This window comes from Mauremys reevesii, linkage group 2, assembly GCF_016161935.1.
Source record: "Mauremys reevesii isolate NIE-2019 linkage group 2, ASM1616193v1, whole genome shotgun sequence".
Classification (NCBI taxonomy): Eukaryota; Metazoa; Chordata; order Testudines; family Geoemydidae; genus Mauremys; species Mauremys reevesii.
Genome location: NC_052624.1, coordinates 62,876,183 through 62,898,108, shown reverse-complemented (window position 1 = coordinate 62,898,108; position 21,926 = coordinate 62,876,183). Strand labels below are relative to the sequence as shown.

General features: G+C 43.2%; 1 protein-coding gene across 2 annotated transcripts in view; it reads right to left on the bottom strand.

Annotated features, from left to right (window-relative positions):
• SNX10 (sorting nexin 10) overlaps positions 1-21,926 on the bottom strand; it is a 60,159-nt gene that overhangs the window by 5,980 nt on the left and 32,253 nt on the right. For both annotated transcript variants that reach the window (XM_039526156.1, XM_039526157.1), the window contains 3 exons: positions 11,250-11,336; positions 7,527-7,627; positions 6,508-6,606 (listed from right to left, as the gene is read on the bottom strand). In XM_039526156.1, the coding sequence (XP_039382090.1) occupies positions 6,508-6,606; positions 7,527-7,627; positions 11,250-11,336 (287 nt within the window). The remainder of the gene's footprint in view (positions 1-6,507; positions 6,607-7,526; positions 7,628-11,249; positions 11,337-21,926) is intronic.

The following is a 21,926-nucleotide window of genomic DNA, read 5'->3' as shown; positions in this document are numbered from 1 at the left end:
ACACCAGGCACTGCCTGCCCTGCACCTCACCCCTCCTGCCCAGCATGGAGGCTTTCATGGGGCTCTGCAGATGGGTACCCACCGTGCACCACCCCTGGGCCCATGCCCCCATCCACTCTGCAGTAGGGCCAGGCAGGAGGTGGCAGTGGAGGAGAGAAGGGGAGCTGCCCCATGCCTGCATGGCAATGTGTCTGTCCTGCTGTGTGGCTGCCCTGGCTGGGAGTTTGAGGGACTGAGGTTCCACTGAGGTATGGGCAACCCTGGGCTTCTTGGGGCAGCTGCACGGGAGGGAAGAGGCGTGGGCCAGGTTTGTGAATGGCAGAAACACCTGAGTCTGTTTGCAGCATCCTGGACATGCTGTTATGCTAGCTACGGTTCCTGCTGCTCCATCTCTGACCTTGCAACCTGGTGTGGCCTGACTATAAAGGTCAGGTCAGTCATGAAAATGCCTTGACACTCTCAGCTTCGGGTAGATTCAGGTCAGCTGTGGTCTAGTTGGGTTTGGGTCGGCCTTTAAAATTAGACCTGAGCAGACCTCTAATAAACTTCCAATTGATACCCAAAAGAAAGTGCATGGCTTTTGAGGAGATGCTGTATGCTACATGAGGCATGTTCCCTCTCCCAAGCTAAAGAGAGAACATTTACAAAAGGCAAAACATGTGTCTTATTTGGATAAAGGCCAAAATCTGGTTTTCTTCAATGTGATTTTATTAGGTATATTATCCACTGTTCTGCTGGAGAACAACATATGGCTGAACAGTACAACTTAATCCTAACTAAAGATTTCCTGTATCTACTGTAACCTAATACAATGACAGATGCACACTTGAATGTGTGCGGAAGGTTAACACTCTGATTTCGTTTTCAGTAAATTTACTCTGCCCATTTACATCACATCATGAGAGGGGGAAAAAATAAAACTTACCAAAACCAACTCATCACAGCCTGTGTTCTGGTGCCCTCTATTGAACACACACACACACAGATTCAGACAGGGAGAATGTGGAAATACAGGGCACAGTCATTAAAGCTCTATTTCCTCATACTTTTTATCAATACCGTTTCCTCTTTTATAATAGGCCAGTGTGAAAGGTAGCAGGTGCTAGCTGGGAATATGAAAGAGAATCTAATTAAATAGAGAAGCTAGGAAGGGCTGCCAGATCCCATCCTCACTTCAGCACAACTCATCAAATTTGAAGCATTCTATTCAGAATAATGCTAATAGAAAGATGAGGCCCGATTCTGCATCCCTTATTAGCATGAGTAAACCTTACATGTAGTCAATGGCCCTGGTGCACTATTGCCTTGTACCTTGCATAGTCATGTATACAGTGCAAAGTGAGAGTAAAGTACAACCAGATCAGAATGGTAGTTTTTAGTACTCACTTGGCAGTGATGCAAATGACTATACAGGGCAAAAGTGAACCAGGCCCAATGGGACCACACACATAATATTTATGCATGCAAGGAATGGAGGCAGGATTAGGAACTGGTTTGGTGAATCAGCACTGAACTTTTAAAATTATTATTTAAATCTGTTTCCATATTAATCTCTTGTCAGGAGATGTAACATTAAGCATGTTTCCTGTGGTAATTGCCAGGAATAGCCACTCTCAAGAGATTACTAATAGATATTTACCTTTTATTCTAAACCACACATTGGTATGAGAAAACTCCAGTTTCATTCAATTAAAGCAAAATAATGGAATGCAACTTAAATAAAATAAATTGTTATAACTCCAATATGTATTTACCAAAAGCAAACAGGAATGCAAATCATCATTTTAGGTAATTTTAGGCCCCAAAATTAAGTTTAGTGTGGAACAAATGGGCGAAAAGGAAGAAGGTCTAACAAAACTTAGTATTAATAAAGATAAAGGTAATAATTGGAGATATACCAATCTCCTAGAACTGGAAGGGACCTTGAAAGGTCATTGAGTCCAGCCTGCTGCCTTCACTAGCAGGACCAATTTTTGCCTCAGATCCCTAAGTGGCCCCCTCAAGGATTGAACTCACAACCCTGGGTTTAGCAGGCCAATGCTCAAACCACTGAGCTATCCCCCCCAAGAATAATTTCTTGATTTTTTTTCAGTTCAGTAATAAGAAGCTTTTTTATTTGAACTTAAAGGAGAATTAAATCAGCATCACAATAGAACATCGTCAGAATATTTCCAATAGGAAATGTGTAGTTTTCCTCATTCCCAAAAAGCAATTTATGACTGAAAGATCGGCAATCTGACATTTAGCTAATGGAGTCAGAGTTCTCAAACACTGAATTTGACAATAACAAGGACTGGGTTATACAGTTCTTTTGTCAATCAAAGTGATAATCCCCTATAAAACAAACAGGATCAGTGCTGGAAATATATGATAAAGCCAGATTCATCCAACCTCAACTTCCAACATGAATTATAATGCTTTACATCTGTTTCAAACTAAGTGTCAAATCCTGGCCCTCATTTATGCAGCAGGAAGAGCTGCAGAAACTCCCTACGCCTAAGTAACTAGCTGTTCACAGAGTTAACTAATCCAGAGGATGGTGTGTGGAGGTGGGGGACAGAGATACACATCCACTCTCCAGCTGGGTAGTACAGAGTGCAAATGAGCCTCCTCTCCCCACCAGCCCTCCATAAATCCTCGCCCCTCTGTCTTCTGTGGGTGCCCTGGGAGCTGCTGCAGTAACCTTCCTACACAGAGAGGTGGATGGAGGAGAGGGAAAACAGCTAGGGATAAGGCGTTACATTTTCAAAAGCGACTAAATGGTTTAGGAGCATAGGTCACATTTTTTAAAAGAGATTTAGGAGCCTAAGATTCAAGGAGGGTTTTTGGAAAATTTTACCCATGGCCCCATCTTCCTCAAGCTGGTTAGCACGTGTGGCTTGTGATCCCTGGTCTGTTCACTCCCATAAGCAACTGGGGTGGAGGGGAGGGGAAGAGAGGAAAGAGAGCTAGGTGTCATTCTGCCTGACAGGCACCTGTCTCCTTGCCCCGGCTAATAGCTCACTTTTGCTATTTTGGCCTGTAGGGTCCCATTCAGTTTCTCCATGACTGATCTCCCCTACTGGAGCCACCAAACTGCTGTGTGGGGGTGGATAAGGGCAGAGCATTGGCATAAGTGCTTCCAAAGGATGTTCCGTCTCCCAAAGGAAGTGGTTGTTTACAGATACACAGCCTGGGTGTCCTGGGGAGCTGCTGAGGGCTCTGTGCTATAGGCACCGTGGGGCCCAGAATTTAGACCTAAAGTACTAAGCAATGTCAAAGAAAGACAGAAAGACAGAAAGAAAGGCCCATAAATGTACATAAAATCAAGGCAGAGGAATTTGAAAGGCCCCAGACTAACCATATGTCAGTGCCACTATTTTAAATTAGTGGAGCATGTGTCATATGAAAAAAATCTGCAGTGATCCAGTGCTGGAATTATGGAGATCTCATGCTTGTCAATGAGTCACATAAATGCAGCTTTGGGGAAAGAATTCATGACATTTTGTTCCCCCAAAAAAACAAAACAAAAAACCCCCACAATCTCCAAGACAGAGGCGTCTGGAGCAGCCTCTTAGTTCAGCTAATGGAGAGAACCTTTCTACCAACTGGGCCATCTGACATTCCATCCAGCCACAGAATGTCAATGCCACGCCAATTTATCCTAACACAACTATATTTTTAAAAACTCCTTTCAAGTCTAGCTTTCCCCTGTGGCTGAGAATGTCTGGGAGAACGGTGCCACCTTTCATGCAGCACTGAAGAGCAAACATTTAAATCATTACTATAAGAGGAAAAACCCAGTTTAAAAACTCTGATGCTCCGAACACTAATCATTTTAATGTTCATGGAGCAATGTTCTTGAATGCTCAACATTCTCCACTAACAATACTCAGTTAAATTGTAGGTATCCAAAAAGCTGAAAGAAAGTACATTTCTGTTTTAATGTCATTTCTGGAAACAGCCACTGGATGGAAATATTTTGTGTCCCGTAATAAAGTCACTTTGGAGCAGTTTGGGCTGTTCAACATTCCTACAAGTTTCATTTTTAAATTAGAGTATCTTTAATTATCCACAACATGGCACAGAGAAGGCTGAGAGCTCAGACAAGGATACGTGGCTTTGTCCAGCCCATCAGTATTCCCAACTCTTGAGTTGTTTTTTTATCGATGAGGTTGAGGGGAAATCCCTAGATCCTCCTCCACTCTTAGTGTCATGTACCCTCAAGCAGAGTCATGACTAAAGTCCTGGCCAACAAAGACTGGATATGTCTCTATGCAGGAACAGATAAGACTGTTCCTGAAATGACTAATGGGGTCACTATAGACACACGCCCTGTTCCCAGTTATTGAGCACACTGCTAACACAGATTTTCCCTTGCTCTTCCCAAACTGGGAGCAAAGGACTCAGCTTAAAGCTACGTGACACTGGCCAGGAAGAGCATGTGCCAAAAAGCACAGTAACTTGCTTAAAAATTCCTGCCTTTGATATCACTGGTAGAACTCCACACTGGTAAGTGCTAAGGAGACTGGTGTTCTAACCCTCATGTCATCTAACCATGCTCAGAGTAGCTCTAAACAAAACAATGGTTAAAAAGCTGGTGGCTGGTAGCCGCCTGACTTCACTAATGCTCCTACCACTGCAACCACAAATGGAGCTGCACCAGTGATAACAATGGTAGGACATTTTATAAGTGGTAGAAAAAGCCACAAGATAGCACAAACGTGGTTGGTCTAGTGCAGGGGTTGGCAAACTATGGGCCCATGAGCCATTTTAAGCTGGCCCGCGAGCTCCTGCTGGGGCACTGGGTCAGGGGCCAGACCACGCAGTTCGGCTCCACTCTGGCGCTCTGGCCAGGGTGCAGGGTTGGGACCACACCATGCAGCTCGGCATCACTCCGGCCGGGGCGCTGGGTTGGGGGCCGCTCCACACGGGTCCCGGGAGCCGCAGCATGGCCCCGCTCCAGCTTCTACACACTCCAATCGCCCCCTCCGGCACTCCAATGGGAGCTGCAGAGGCAGTGCCTGCAGATGGGCAGCATGCAGACCCACCTGGCCGCCCCTCTGCGTAGGAGCCAGAGAAGGGATATGCCACTGCTTCCGGGAGCCGCTTGACATAAGTGCCACTCAGAGCCTGCACCCCTGAGCCTCTCCCCCTGCCCCAGCCCTTATCCCCCTCCCCCTCTCCAAACCCCTCAATTCCAGCCTGGAGCACCCTTCTGCACCCCAAACATCTCATCCCCAGCCCCACCCCAGAACCCGCACCCCCAGCCGGAACCTGCACCCCTTCCCGCACCCCTGATTTCCCTCCCACCCTCCGAACCCTTCAGTCCCAGCCCAGAATACTCTGCTACACCCCAAACTCCTCATCCCCAGTCCCACCCTGGAGCCCACACCCCCAACCAGAGCCCTCACCCCCACCCCAATTTTGTGAGCATTCATGGCCTGCCATTCAATTTCTACTCCCCGATGTGGCCCTCGGGCCAAAAAGTTTGCCCACCCCTGGTCTAGTGGCTAGAACACTAGACTCAGACTAAGGGGACCAGGGTTCTTTTCCCAGCTCTGCAGCTAGCTACTGGATGACTTTGAACACATCTCTATGCCTCAGTTTCCCCATCTGTAAAATACAGATAATGATACTGACCTCCTTTGTAAAGCGCGTTGAGATCTACCCAGATGAAGTGTTGTATAAGAGCTAAGTATTATTAAACAGCCAGAGTGTTGAGCTAAACCACCATGTTTAAGCTGTTCTTGAAACCTTTTCATAGCTCAGGTTGAAGCCTAGCCTAGGAGACTATTTTAAAAATTATTTTGGTCCATCCCTTTAAACAATGTTTTCACACACAATGTCCACTGCAAGAAGGCTACACTGGGGAAATTTACCAAAAAAAAATTCCACTGCTGTTATCACCAGTCCAGGTGAAGGAGTGTTGGTGCTATTTCAGTTATGCCTGCTAGATATACAACTTATTTGGCAAAGTGGTAAAAATGGTGCCAACTGTGAGATTGCCTTATCTAAACTAGGGGACCCAAACATAAAAATGTTAACCCCAGCTCACTGAACCAGCTGTAGTATTAGAGGGATTAATGATTCCTTATTACAGCCCCAAGCCCACTGTGTTTAAGCAGAGTTTGCTAGAGTTTGGAACACTGGTTTCCTCACCACTGTAAATCTGTTTCTTTGTTTAAACATAGCTTTCCAGAACAAGCTAGCTAACAGATTTCACCAGAACAGCACTTTTAACCAAAATAAGGCCATAAAAATAATTTAAACACTGATGCTTTACAAAAATGACAATTTTTAATTAATACACTGAAATGTGCAGAACTTCAGCTGAAGTTCCGTTGCAACAGTTCAGCGGAAGTGGTATATACAAAAATGTGTCAATGAGAGACAGAGGAAATCTAAAAGAGCAATATATAATGCTGGCCACAAGATGGCTCCCCCGTACAAGAGATGGGCTGTCTAATATACAGCAAATTAGTGACTTCATTAACAATAAAAAACACACTAAGATGCAGTACTTACTTCTCAAGAAATTCTTGTAGGCCCTGTCGACGATGGTCCACGTGATGGGGATTATTCATATTAAAAAAGGGAGTTTTAGATGGAAGTTCAGGTAATTGGCTTTAAAAAATAAAATACAGAGTTAAAACCAAAAATGAAGTGGCTGAGAAAAATAGTTTATGCAAGTGATCTAATTTTAGGAGGATAAATTACAACATCAGGCCAAAGGAAAAAATATCTTGGACAAATATAAAGCAAAGCCAGTCTCTGCTGACTGGAGCGGGGGAGAGAAAGAGATAAACGTATCTTTGTGTACACATTTTATCATTTTGGGAGGTGCTCAGATACCACAGTGATAAGGACCATATGAGACCCTTGGTATGTAGACACCTAGACTCCAAGGATTAACAGTTGGGTCAGGAAAATGTAGAGCAGTGTAATTTATATTTTTTGTCATCTTAAATGGTTTATCAAAAGCACTAGCTGTTCAAACTTGTATGCAACAAAATATAAGATTAAATGTGTTAAGCCTTACTAGTTTGGGGAATAGTTACTAAAAGGTAATGGTGGAAGCCCCATTGCTTGAGATGTTTAATTCCAGGCCAGGCAGGGGTACGTCTACACAGTGATTTAAAAAAAAAAAAAAAAAAAAAAATCTGTCAGCTGACTTGGGCTTGGGCTCTTGTCTGAAAAACTGCTGTGTAGACATTCAGGCTCAGGCTAGAACCCAAGCTCTGGGACCATCACAGCAATTTTTCAGTCCCGGAGGCCAGGTCAGCCGCAAGTTGTTGTTTTTTTTTTTTTTTTTTTTACTGTGTAGAAGTACCTGCAAACCACTAGAAAATACATTGTGGAAAACAACCTTGCACTGGTAGGGTAGAGAGTATATGGGCTAAAGTCTTGCCCAACTCTAACTTATATGATTCTCTAGTAATAGTTCAGAACAGATAAAAACACCAGCTGTGTGTGCCATCTGCAGAGTATTAAACTTGTATTTGATGGAAGAAGGTAGATTTAAAAAAAAAAAAAAAGTCACTCACAGTAGCACAGCATTCTTCTGAAGTCTCTGTCGCAGCCATACAAATTCTCGAAAGCGTCGTCTAACACAAGATGTTTTCCTTGTAAAGCACATGCTATTTGTCTGTTGGGAAATGAGACTCACTTTACTTGTAAATCCTTTAGACTTAAGAAAACAGCATAGATATTTGATACTAAAAAAGTTGGTTGAGAATTCTGTCCCTGAAAACTAAAGGACTGACTTCTGTTCAGTTCAGTGTAAGAGCTATGTAAACAGTTGTATCTTGAACCGGATCAGGATCAGTTTCTAACTTCTCAGGGAACATATTTTTCTTCAATTTGTTTTGAAAGCAAAGAATGACCAGAATGAAGACGTCAATCACAGCAGGTGAAAAAGTTTGTCAGAAAATGATTTCCAACAGAAAATTCCAATTTTTGCATTAAAAAAAGATCAACGTTTTTTTAAAACTAGCTCTGGTCATTACCCTGCAAACACTTACTCCTGCACATATGCTTCTTCCAGTGCCTAGTGCCAGTTAAATCAATAGGTAGAGCCTTGCAAATCCATGGGTATCCACTTTATATCCGTGGACCATTTCTGTGAATACCAGCGCGGATGCAGATACAAATTTTATATTCGTGCAGGGCTCAGACAGTAAGAGCGGGCAGACAGCTGTGAGGAACCACAGCGCGGATCCTCCACCTGCCTTGGGAGGAAGGTCTAGGGGACAGGGACAGGGGTTGGGGGCTGCTCGGGCCCCACGGCCAAGGCAGGTGGAGGGTCCACCACAGCTCCCCAGCTGTTATTATGGCTGGGCTGCGGCTCTGACCTGCCCCCTCCCCGGCTGGAGCCCGGTCAGGGAGAGCTGCACTGGCAGCTGTGGGGACCCTGGGACCCTCCACACGCCCTGGGCGGGGGGCTGCTCGGGCCCCCTGGCTAAGTTCCCTGTAAGCTGTGCAGCCGCGCAGCAGCCTTCTTTGCACTGCGCAGGCACTCACGGAACCCGCCCGGGGACCTGCCACGGCCATGGCGGGGGCGCCCTTCCCCTGGCCCCAACTCTGCCGCGGCCGGCCCGGACCCAGCCACAACCAGGGCAGCCCTACCCCGGCCCGAACCCAGCCCTAGCCCAGACCTGCTGGGGAAGTAGCGCCTATCCTGCAGCCCCAGCCCCAGAGCTGCTGCGGTGGGGAGAGGCGCCTCTTCCTCCCCAGCCCAGGTGCTGCTGTGGGGGGAGAGAGCTGAGGGGAGTCCTCTCTCCCCACCATAGCCCCGGAGCACCCTCCTGCACCCCAAACCCATCATCCCCGGCCCCACCTCAGAGTGCGCACCCCCAGCTGGAACCCTCACACCCCTGCACCCCAACCCTCTGCCCCAGCTCTGAGCCCTCTCCCACACTCTGAAACCCTCAGTCCCACCCCCACCACAAGAATTTTGTTACGTGCACCAATATGAAGGTGATGTGTCACACATTACCTCCATATTGCTGTACATAACAAAATTCATTCTGCACATGGGTGGGAAAAATTTGAGGGAACACTGCCCTGCCCACCCCGCCACCCCACCCCAGACAGGTGGAGGGTCCATCACGGCTCCCCACAGCTTCCAGAGCCTCTCTCCCCGTCCGGGCTCCGGCCCCCGGTGTAGACCTCTGCAAATATCCGCATCCGCAGATAATTTTTGAGGATCGGATGTGAATACATATTTGTGTATCTGCACAAGGGTCTATCAATATGACTAGCATGAATACTTGCTACAAAGTTGCAGTGACTGGGCCCTTAGTTACCAGTAACTTGATTGTTTGCCCTTACTAAGATGAATGCTTTCCTCCCACACACACGTAATAAGTGCTGATAGCCTTTTGGCTTTATTTAGCCATCATATGACTTCATGCTCTCAAACTCTCACCTCAATATTTGAGTAATTATGCCAGATTTTTTCAATTTATATTTTCCACCCAAAAAATAAGAAAAAAGGGAGGGAAAAGAAAGGAGAGGAGAGCATGACCTCAGTTTCCATCTGCTAGGAATTAATCAAAGACTTCTAAAAAGTCAGACCAAATCTGTTTGAGGTCCTTCTTCTCAGAAATGTTACCTGCTCTTTAGCTGCCAGCTCAGCCCAGTTGCTGAACCAAGCTTCTAGCCCTGAAGGCAGTCTGCTCTGCCACCTAAGCAGTATGAGTCATTTGGCTACCAGCACTGCTCTAGAGAACAAGTTTTCCGTGAGTTGGAGAGTTTCCAAGATGATGTGATATATCCCAAAACACAGTTCTGGGAAGTAATTTTTTAAAGAGGTATCCATTATCATATTAATCCTCCTGCCCACTTCTAGCCAAAAGGATTGTTTGGGGACTGGCCCAGGATACATCTGAGCTCTGGGAGACCCACATCTCCAACAGCAGTTTCTTTTGGCAAGGCTCAGGCACTGTAACCTGTCAGTGACCAGTGTGAATGAAATATAAATTTTCTTTTGAATCAGCCTTAATCGTAGAAACATTCAGTTTTTAATGCTTTGCAAGGCATTTCTCCATTGGCTAGGTTTTAAGTATATACACAAATTACTGTTCAATGCTTGTCGCTAGCAATCTAAATTAAGGAGGGGTTTTTGGACCACGAAGTCGTAACAAGCTATAACAGGTCAGGTGAACCTATGGAGTGCTCTCCAGATCGGCAACAATACTGGAGTCTCTGGTGCTTCCAGCATAACAGGACCAAATAGGTCCTTCAAGAGATGCTTAAGCTCCAGGTAACGACAGGCAGCTGGACGAGGTATGGTGTACTGCTGTTGGAGTGCTTGGAATGGCAGAAACTGAACCTCTGAGAGACCCAAATTATCCTCTTATGCATTCACACTGTCCACATTACGAGTTTCCTGTCAATTTTCCAACAATGGGCTGCCTCAAAGTACAGCATCAATGTGTGACAAAGGATGAAATTTCACTTTTCTACCAAAGTGACCTAGGTTTGTCTGGCAGCCAATATTGTAGGGGACACTTTACACTCAAAACAGTAATAGGCTGAACCCAGTAATCCTGCCGCCATGAGGGGATGGAAGATATTTTTCATACGTCATATTTTTCAATTTTAGGATCTAGATTAAGGAAATTATTATAATCCCTTCAATGTTTCATCCAACAAAGTATGGTAATGCAAGAATAATCAGCAATATTTAACTGAATGAAATGTATGGCAGATTTAGGATATGACAGAATCACAATTTCAAATGTATCCTTATTAGAATGCAGTACACTAAAATGATAAGCATTAAGAAAAACACTTAAAGTACCCAGATACCACAGAGCTGGTCACAATATAAATGTCTAGACACATTGAACATTTGCACAGTTATGACAATCAAATAGCTTGGTAGATAAAACAGATTCAGGAATTTTGATTATGATGCAAGTAACTGGATTATTCATTGAAAAGAGAGTTGTATAAACACAGATGTTTGAAATCCAATGTTTTTTCTTACTATGATAAAACAAAGCCTTTGCATGGTCACTGCACATTAGTCGTCTTGTTAAGAATTTGAACCATGAACAGTATCTGTCAGAGGATGGAACATCCTAGAGCACACAAATGTGAGCCAGTGTGTATCATGATCCATCTGTAGAAGGTGCATACCACCTGCTGATGTCCCAGGTGCTGTAAGGCTTAAATCATTAATATTTCTGAAACGATCACAGCCTTGAATAGATGTGCTACATAACATAGTAAAAATACTTTGCACTTATTTTTATACTTACATGAATGAATATTTCATAGTCTATGTGTGAATGCCAAGAGTCTTCCTTCTGTATCCTAGGGTCCCGTACCAGGACAGTTACAAATTCCTGTAAGGGCATAATAAATCAAGCAATTAGTTTTAGAATAAGAACGCAGCTTGAAAGATTATTTGATTGTTTTCCTTTTGTGTGTGCAGACTACAATCTGAACAGCTGCTTATGCAATGTTGCAATCCTTTAAAAGGAGAAGCAAAAAGCAATGAATCATCTGAACTACAGTACATGTCCGGGAAACTCTTTGCCACAGAGCCAGCTAAAACGGGGATTTTTCAAATTAAATAATATTGTAGATTTTTGAACTGTCAAACACACCACATTCATGGGGATTCGGCAATCCGAGTGGCGACAAACTGATTATCTAACTTGTAAATCAGACTAAAAATAGCTGTGCAGCAATTTTTTCAAATGCCAATCATTGCATTAAATAAAAGAGGCTTTACAAAAAATACTCTGTGGTATAGAATGACTATTACATTTTATTAGCATGCTGCTGAATTTATGTTTCCTCACCACTCTACAATTTTTCTTTTAAAAAAAAAACAAAAAACAAAAACACTATTTTAACAATCAAAATATCTGAAATTAAGATATATAAATGCTTAACACCAGCCCAAAGGAGACAGGAATTGTCTTTTCCCTATGGTCTAGATCATCTCTTTGTGATCCACACCAGAGTAGGGGAAAGCACATCACAGGCTGCTCCAGGAGCAACACAAGTGGAGAGATTTTGCCTTGCAAAGTCATAATCTCTCTCCTAGCTGCTCTGTGGAGGGAGGCCTAGATCTGTCACAGCATATGCTCCTTGATGCACCAGTGAAACTACATAATTGGGCACACTGAAGGGGAGCCGAGTCAAGGCTCTTTCCCATCTACCTGAATGTAGTGGCTCTTCAGAGCCCACTTCTGCCTACACACAGGAAGCGGTGGTACAGTGCATTGGCCCAAGGGAATAAGGGACACATGCCCCCTCAACTCCCTGGGCTGGCTTGTGGAATGGACCATGATGTGGCCCAGTATTTATCCAGTGCCCAGCAGAATGGAGTCCCAGTCAGGACTGAGGCCTTTGGACAATACTACACTATAAATAAGTACTGCTAATAATGGCTGTATGAGATTGAAGAAACGCAGACACTTTCACCTAACATCTCTGGAAGATCATGTTAAGGACAGTGGCGTAGCAAGCCCTAAATTCATATGTGAATATTAAAGTAGTAAACAGTAAAGCATCCTTTAAAATACAAATATTTGGCAGTATGTCTAACTAATGTGTTTGTATGGTAATTTAATAACCAGTTCAACTTTTGGAGGATAGTTACTGAACCAAATCATTCCCCCAGAGAACTGCCCAAAATAGATAGGAAAAACTGGACAGGATGCTCAAAGACCTTGTTTACACATAGCTTTTGCAATGATTTAGTCTCTAGTGTGGCCAGTTATACTGGTATAAAGGTGTTTATATTAGTGTTTGTGCCAAAACAAGCTATACTGATATAAACACCTAAAGGGTTGCACTGATTTAACTACATCATTTTTTCCTATCAATTTAGTAAAATCAGAGAAAATACTGTGTTTTAGTCATTTGTCCATCTTGGAGACTTGTCTGTCCCATGCCTGCATGTGTGGTGATAATACACTTTAGAAATGCTCTAAATTACATAAAGAAACAAAGAAAATAAAATCACTTTAAACTATACTTTTGGGGCAGCAGGGGAAAAACAGGAAGGGGAGAACTGCGTCAGCTCTGTGGGTAAGTGAAACAATTCTGGAACGAGGGGAAGAGTTACTCACAAACAAAAACTTATTTTAGAAGGAGCTGGTGTTAAAAATGCAATGATCTATTTAGAAAAAATGCATTTTGCATAGAGAAGGTTAGACTGGCAGCTGATGTAATTTTTACTTCAATAGAGTGCCACACTGATTGGCACCTGCTGAGGGTCTGGCCCAGAATTCTGAACTCAGTGTTATTTATAGAATAATTTACACTTTTCTTTTCAGAAACCAAAAAGTACTGACACAGAGAGCTCCCAAGAATACTTCTACCCCCAACCCGCAGATACCGGAAAAGACTGCTTTGTTCTTCAACTGAATTCCCCTCTGCCTCCAACCCACGCAACCCATATACTCCCACCAGTAAACTGCTAACTAGATAAACAAGTGGATGCTTAAGAATTGTGACATCTGAGAGAGGAAAGGGTGTATTCAGACTGAAAGAGCATTTGAGCATCATGTGTGAAAAGAGGCATTTGTGGTCTGGATTAAATAATTCATCACATGGAACAACTGTTTTCATGGTGATTCCATTTCCTCTTTCAGCACCAGAGAAACATTCAGGACCCGATTCTCCATTGCCCTGCATCCTGTATAGCTTTTAACGCTAGAGCCAACTGGATGTAAAACACCACAATTCTGATTTGGTGGCATTTTACATAGGAGTCAATGGCACAGTGCAGAGCCATCGGAGAACATAACCTTTAGGGCCAGATTCTCAGCAATGTAAATGGACGCAGCTCCACTGAAGTCAACAGAGTTATGATGATGATTTCAACCAGCTGAGGCCCTGGCTCTTAGTTTGTAGATCTATCACCTCTACAGTAACCACAGGTTTAAAATGAAAAAACCACCACGCTGCTGAACCTGCAACGGGAGAGTTGGATGGGAATGAGCACTCCCTCTCCAAAACAGAATAACTCGACATATCAAGTGAAAACCAGGGAAGGAGAAAAGTTCATCTCCCAGTCTCAGATGTCTATACTGCATTTTCAATCTCCCAGTCTAATCCTATTTTACTGTCTGTATATCTTGCTCCCCGGGCCTACATTTTGCTCTTCTCCTGCTAGATTTTCTTTTCTTAATCTTGTTTTGTCTTCTCCTGCCTGAGTTTTTCCTCTGCTCCTCATGCTTCTCTCTCCCTGCTCAATCTTAGTGCTATGTACTCTCTTACTCTTCTCCTACATGCTGTTCCCTTTCTTTCCCCACCCCACAAATACATAGCTTCAGCCAGCTGAAAGAAGAGGTCTCCACAAGGAACGGGGTCACTGTTCTTACCTTCCACTAAAGGCTTCCACCCCGTGAGGCAAAGAGGGTTGAAGTCTTCTTGCAATCGGACCTTGATTCCTTTCCCGTCACCATTCTTCATATCATCTGCCCATGATACCTCCTTATACATAGGTTCCCCAAATTATATTATTTTCCGATAAACTTTAATTCTCCCACCCTTTGCAACAGATCAGAAGAGCCGTATTAAGTAAAATGCTGCTTTCAAAAATTGGCTATTCCAAAGTATTGACCATTTAGAGTAAATACCTCCAAATACCCCCAAACCAACACCCCAATCATTTTATGCCCAAGGTCTGATTCAGCCCTAACCTCTATGATCCCATAGTAGGGCAGTAATATACCAGCTAGACATCTTTCACATTCTATTTGTACAACTAACAAAACAAGAACTGGGTTCTGTGGTGATTATGTACATTAGTTGCTGCTGGGTTCATCGTAAGCTGTACCGTTTTCCGATGAGGAAGTGTAGCAAAGAACTAACTCAAAGCTCAGCTAATTATATCATTTTATTGAACACAGCGTGAATGAACTTCACAATCTCAAGCTAACAACATGTAGCAGGGTTTTTGTTGTTTTTTTTTTTAAACCCACAAAAAAATACCAAGGCTAAAAGGAAAGAAGGAAGCAAGACAAATATTAACTAATGGGAAGAAAAGAAAATGTACAGCATTTCCCAAGCTCTATGAAATTTTCAATATTAGTGACTTGGCTCCAAGAAGTGGTAAGCAACCACCGCTATTGTTGCAGTGCTCCTCAGAGCCAGGAACTGAATGCTTAGAATGCCCCAACCCCTTTCAACTCTTAGGCCCTGTCTACACTAGAAGGTGTACTGCTTTATGTAGACCAGTCGAATTAAAGGTTTCAGAGTGGCAGCCATGTTAGTCTGTATCAGCAAGAACAACGAGGAGTCCTTGTGGCACCTTAGAGGCTAATACATTTATTTGAGCATAAGCTTTCGTAGGCTATAACCCACTTCATCAGATGAAGTGAGTGAAAAATACAATAGGTAGGTATAAATATACAGCACATGAAAAGATGGGAGTAGCCTTAGCAAGTGGGGGATCATTGCTAACGAGACCAATTCAACCAGGGTGGGTGTGGCCCGTTCCCAACAGTTGACAAGAAGGGGTGAATATCAGAGGAAAAAATTAATTTTTGTAGTGACCCAGCCACTCCCAGTCTTTATTTAGGCCTAATTTGATGGTGTAGAGTTTGCAAATTAATTCCAGTTCTGCAGTTTCTCATTAAAGTCTGTTTTTGAAGTTTTTTTGTTGAAGAATGGACACTTTTAAATGTGATCATGTGCCAGCAATGCACCTCTGCCATGTACATTGGCTAAACTGGACAGTCTCTGCGCAAAAGAATAAATGGACACAAATCAGACATCAAGAACTGTAACATTCAAAAACCAATAGGAAAGCACTTCAGTCTCCCTGGACACTCAATAACAGACTTAGAAGTGGCCTTTTCTTCAACAAAAAACATTGGTGCTATAAATTGAGGCTGCCTTGTGATTATTAAGGCACAAATGTTTCACAGAATATATGCTTACGGTGCTGTTATACTCTTAAAAGTATCATGATTTGTGCTGCCATAGCACTTGGAAGCCATACTCAGGGATGAGAGGCCTCAAAGTGTTGGGAACTGTACAGACAGAACAGAAAGACACTGGGAAAAATGGTATCAGGAGGTTCTCATTTATTCTCTCGAGTAACTTTATAACAAATAGCTAAGTTAACAAGTAAAACATGTCCCTCTGTAACTGCCGGTCCTGTAACCTTCACCTGGGATCCAACAGTCATGCTTGGTGTTTTCTGGCTCAGACACCAGGGCCAGAAGTACATGTTCTGCAATTAGAACTTAGGACTCATCTACACAGGGAAATTAAGTGGCAAAACTATACTGATACAGTTACACTGGCATAACTCCCTAGTGCTAGCATAGAAGTGGCTTTTTCTGGTATTGCTTAAACCACTTCCAAAGTGACAGAAGCTGATCCAGAAAAAGTCACTCTTATTCCCCGTAGGGAATTGCCAGTATAACTATAGAGGTATAAATCCACACCTTACCTTACACCAGTATAACTTTCCTGTGTAGACAAGGCTTTAGTTAAGAATATTGTTGATTATGAGTGAGGAAGAATGCAACCTGAGCTTACTTTCCTATATCTGAAATAGCTATGGGGAGCTAACATATCTTTCAGAACAGCAAGCAGACAGGGCCTGGAATACCAAGAGAAGTCCTAGCTATTTAATAAGCAGGTACCAGCATAGCCTCTCTTCTGGCCATGAATGCACTGTAATGCCTCTCTGCCTTTGTCTATACCGATTTCCTTCCATTGGCGCAGCTCCACTGATAAGTGTAAACAAGGCACCAGTGATGTTATTACGCCACCATGTTGTCTGGAATGGGGGCATTCTAGACATGTAGGGATACATGTGCATGACACAATGGTAAAGACGATGCAGGTGGCTTTTCTACACTAGCCCTCTCACTGCTGCTTCTCACGATGGAGCTGCATTGGTGTTGGCAATGGTGGGAAATATGTAGGGGGAAAGGCTAATGTAGACACAACCACTGAAAGCTGAAGGTATCAGGAGTCTTCTTGTTATGATTAGCCACAAAGGAGAGAATATGTTGCAAAAGGAACTGAAGCAAATGCAAGAAATATTCTTAAGGTTTGCTTCTGCTGCCAGTTTAGTTTGTTGACAATAAAGCATATTGCCCTGCAATAATTGGCAAACCAGGTGCTCTGTAAAAAGTTTGAGAGCAAAAGCACTAGGTCTCTGAGAAAGCATATATAACATGAAGAATTATGTTGGGTTTTTATACTTATAATTGTAAAATAGGATGTCTGCCATGGAAATAGCTATTTTTTAAATAGTAAAAATTACTGTGAAGGATAAAAAAAAACTTTCATTGTTTAGCTATTTACTTCATCTATTCAGTTGTGATTTCAGTCAAACCACTGTAATGAGGGAAATATCAGATGATAACCTCATGTTCTAGAGTGCCTGAAACCACAACTGGTACTCATCTGCTTATTCACCAACTCCAGTCCAGTCATTTTCCATGAAGCTCCCTAAAAAAAAAACCCACAACAGTTCTTCCAATCAGTCTGCCTATTATTAACAAAACAATGACGTGGGGGGGTTGCGCGCTGTCAGCCTCCACCCCAAACCCCGCTTTGCCTACAGCATTTATATATGTGTTAAATATATAAACAAGTGTTTTTAATGTATAAGGGGGTCGCACTCAGAGGCTTGGTATGTGAAAGGGGTCACCAGTACAAAAGTCTGAGAACCCCTGTACTACATGTTCAATTCTCTTTAGTGAGTCTCTCACCGAACAGAGCTAATTCACATTTTAAAAATTCAAATGTCTCATATTGCCCTCCAAATTAGCCAACGGAGCTACTTTGACATACATAGTGGAATCTGCTATTTCGCCACCTCTAACACAACAAAACAATGGGTGAAAAAGGAGGATTTGGTTCCAAAAGAATTTGGTCTTGTATTGCATACAGAGTCAAACTATGTTTTAATCATTTTCCAAATTGTGCCAAAATCCTGGACATAGACATCTATTATGGATGGTCTAGGTATACTTAGTCTACCTCAGCATGGGGGTGTGGAATAGGTGACCTCAAGATCTCGTCCAGCCCTAAATTTCTATGATTCTATCTACCCTCTTCTTAAAAGCCTCCAGTGATGGGGATTCTACAACCTCCTTCGGTAACCTATTCCAGCACTTAACTGTCCTCATATACCTCTACCCCAATATAACGCGACCCAATATAACACAAATTTGGATACAACGTGGTAAAGCAGTTCTCCAGGGGCCTGGGCTGTGCACTCCAGTGGATCAAAGCAAGTTCGATGTAAGGCGGTTTCACCTATAATGTGGTAAGATTTTTTGGCTCCTGAGGACAGAGTTATATCGAGGTGGAGGTGTAGTTAGAAAAGTTTTCCTAATACTTAAATTAAAATTTCCCTTGCTGCAGATTAGGCTGATTACTTCTTGTCCTACTTTCTGTGGACATGGAGAACAGTTGATTACTATCCTCTTTATTACAGCCCTTAACATATTTGAAGACTGTTATGTCCATCTTCACTCTTCTTTTCTGAAGACTAAACACACCAAGTTTTTTAACCTTTCTTTATAGGTCATACCTTTCTAAACCTTTTATCATTTTTGTTACTCTCCTCTGGACTCTCCAGTTTGTCCATATCTTCCTTAAAGTGTGGTACACAAAACTACCCACAATACTCCGGCTTCGCAGAACAATTACCTCCAGAGTCTTGCATACAACAATTCTGCTAGTAGACCCCAGAAGAATATTTGTCTTTTTTGCAACTGCATCACATTGTAGACTCATATTCAATTTCTGATCCCTTATAAATCCCAGATCCTTTATGCAATACTACTGCCTAGCCAGTTATTCCCCATTTTTGTACTTGGGCATTTCCGTTTTCTTTCCTGATTGTAGTACTTTGCACTTGTTTTTATTCATGTTCATCTTGGTTTTCAGACCAATTCTCCAATTTCTCAAGATCACTTTGAATTCCAATCCTGTCCCTCCTAGTATGCTTTCCACTCCATTATCCAAATCGTTAATGAAAATATTGAATAGTACCAGACCAAAGAAAGATCTCTTCAGGACCCCTCTGGATACATCCTCCCAGCCAGAGAGTGAACCACTGATAACTACTCTTTGAGTATGATCTTCCAACCAGTTGTGCACTCACCTTATAGTTATTATATCTGACCATATTTCCCTAGTTTGCTTATGGGAATGTTATGTGGGACCGTATCAAAAACCTTACTAAAATCAAGATGTATCATATTTTCTGCTTCCCCCATCAAGTAGGCCAGTAACCTCGTCAAAGAAGAAAATTAGTTTGGTTTGGCATGATTTGTTCTTGACAAATCAATGTTGGCCTATTATTCTTTAAGTGCTCACAAACTTATTATTTGTTCCAGTATCTTTCTGTTAGGCTACATGACCTATAATTCCCTTGTCCTCTTCGTTTCACTTTTTAAAGACAGAATCATAGAATATCAGGATTGGAAGGGAACTCAGAAGGTCATCCTGCTCAAAGCAGGACCAATCCCCTGACAGATATTTTTGCCCCAGATCCCTAACTGGTCCCCTCAAGGATTGAACTCATAACCCTGGGTTTAGGAGGTGAATGCTCAAACCACTGAGCTATCCCTCCCCCCATAAATCTATTGTGACTTCACCCCTTGAACACTAGTGTAAGTCTTTGTTCAAGGTATGCCTTCTGAGGTATCATTTGAAAATTTACAATTTTCGTCATTGTGGTCAATAATGCTGGTCATTATTGTCCTGGTAAAATGTGTGGGGCAATCCTGTTTAATGTAAAATTATAAGATTCCACCGTATGGTGTTACTAACACATGTTCCAAGTCTGGGCAGCAGCCAAACCGGTTCCTGAGGGTAGGGCTACACTTGCAGCTGTACAGCGCTGGAAGTTAAAACTGTCTTCGTACAGCTGTGTAGGGAAAGCGCTGCAGTGTGGCCACACTGACAGCTACCAGCAGCGCACTGTCGTGGCCACATTTGCAGCGGTGTTGGGAGTGGTGCATTATGGGTAGCTATCCCAGCGTTCAAGTGGCTGCAACATGCTTTTCAAAAGAGGGGGAGTGGGGTGGAGTGTGACAGGGAGCGTGGAGGAGACAGAGAGTGTGGATTTTTGGAGCTGACATTGTGTCAGCTCCCTGCCTTGCAAGTTCCGACCCCTTCCCCCACCCCTCTCTCATTCACTAAATGCAAATAGCCTTTGTTTTTTTTCCCTCACAGACCAGATAAGCAGCTGTTCCGAAATGGACACCACCCCCCTCCACCCGCCGTGCTGCTTCTCTCCTCAAGCAAACACTAGCTGTGGACATTCCAAAGGGATCCCCCCTGCCTGCCTCTGCTCATTCACAGCAAACAGTAGCTGTGTTTGTTTTTTAGATAAGCAGTTCCGAGAGCCCTGAGTTCACAACAAAACAAACAGAGGCATCACAACAACACAAAGAGTGTTATATTTACTTAAAAGCATTATGGGAAGGTTCTGGAGGTCAGTTACAGCGTAGTAAGATTAATCACTGTTTACACTGGCACCCCAGCGCTGCAGCACCAGCACTGTTCTCTTGATTCCTCTCATCGAGGTGGAGTACAAGCAGCGCTGTAGCCAGGGAGATGCAGCGCTGTATGTGCCTTGCCAGTGTGGACGGGGAATGAGTTACAGCACTGTAAAGCCACCACCAGTGCTGTAACTCCAAGTGTAGCCAAGGCCTCAGAGACAAAGGGTAAGCTGGCACCACAGCCAGGTGTAAACAAGGCAAATGGGCCATTACCTGCTAAATGTCCTTTCTTTGGCAGGAAACAGGGCATGGGCAAAAAAAAAAAAAAATCTACATCTTAGCAAAGAAACAGTATGGGATTCCCATACACACAAGACTGCCTGTCACCATGCTCCCAGCTGGAGATGCTTCTCAAAGGGGGGAGAGGACTATAGAAAGAAAGGGGGGATACCCCAAAAGTACTCCCTTCTCTCGCTCTCCTCCCCAGAACCTGAAGGAGGAAGGAAGCAGCACTGGATAGGGCGAGGGGTCCTGACCTAAGAGTTTGGCCTGTAATCTACCAAAGCATGTGGTGAGAAAACCTTGCTTTGAATTTAACATAGTTTGTTAAATTAGGCACCAACTGTGTTTTATCTTTATTTTGCTTGTAGCCATTTCTGACTTTTATGCCTCATTACTTGTACTCACTTAAACTCTCTCTCTCGCCATAGTTAATAAACTTATTTTATTGTTTTATCTAATCCAGTGTGTTTGAATTGAACTGTCTGGGAAACTCCCTTTCTATTAATTAAATGACAGACTTTTTATAAGCTTGTACTGCTCAGGTGAGGGGAGGGCAGTACAGGACATACATTTCCAGGGGGAAATCTAAGACTGGGAGTGTGTTGAGGTCACCGTGCAGTATAAACAAAGCAGCTAAGAGCCAATGTGTGGCTGGCTGCAGCACACACACAGAGCTGGGAGTGACTTACATGCTGGAGGCTATTTGTGAGCAGTCCAGACTGGAGGCTACAGCAGCAAAGCAGCGTAAAGGGCACCCCAGGTTAGAGGGCAGAGGGACACAGCTACTCATTAGTCTGGATTGTACCCTGGGTATGTCACAACTATGTTTGTTCTTCTCCAGTCCTTGGGACCTTAAACAGGAGTTCTCAAAGGTAATCATTAATGGTTCCAAGATTGCTTCAGCTAGGTCTTTAAGTACCCTAAGGTGAATTTCATAGATTCCAAGGTGAGAAGGGACTATTGTGATCATCTAGACTGAACTCCTGTATAACAGTCCATAAAATTTCCCCCAAATTATTCCTGGAACATATATTTTAGAAAAACTTCCAATTTTAATTTTTAAATTTCCAGTAACAGAGAATCCACCTGTCAATTGTTCCCTTGTTGTTCTTTTTTACTTTCACCATTATTCCCAGTCTGAACTTGTCTAGCTTGAACTTCCAGCCTTGGATCATGTTATACCTTTCTCTGATAGATTGAAGAGCC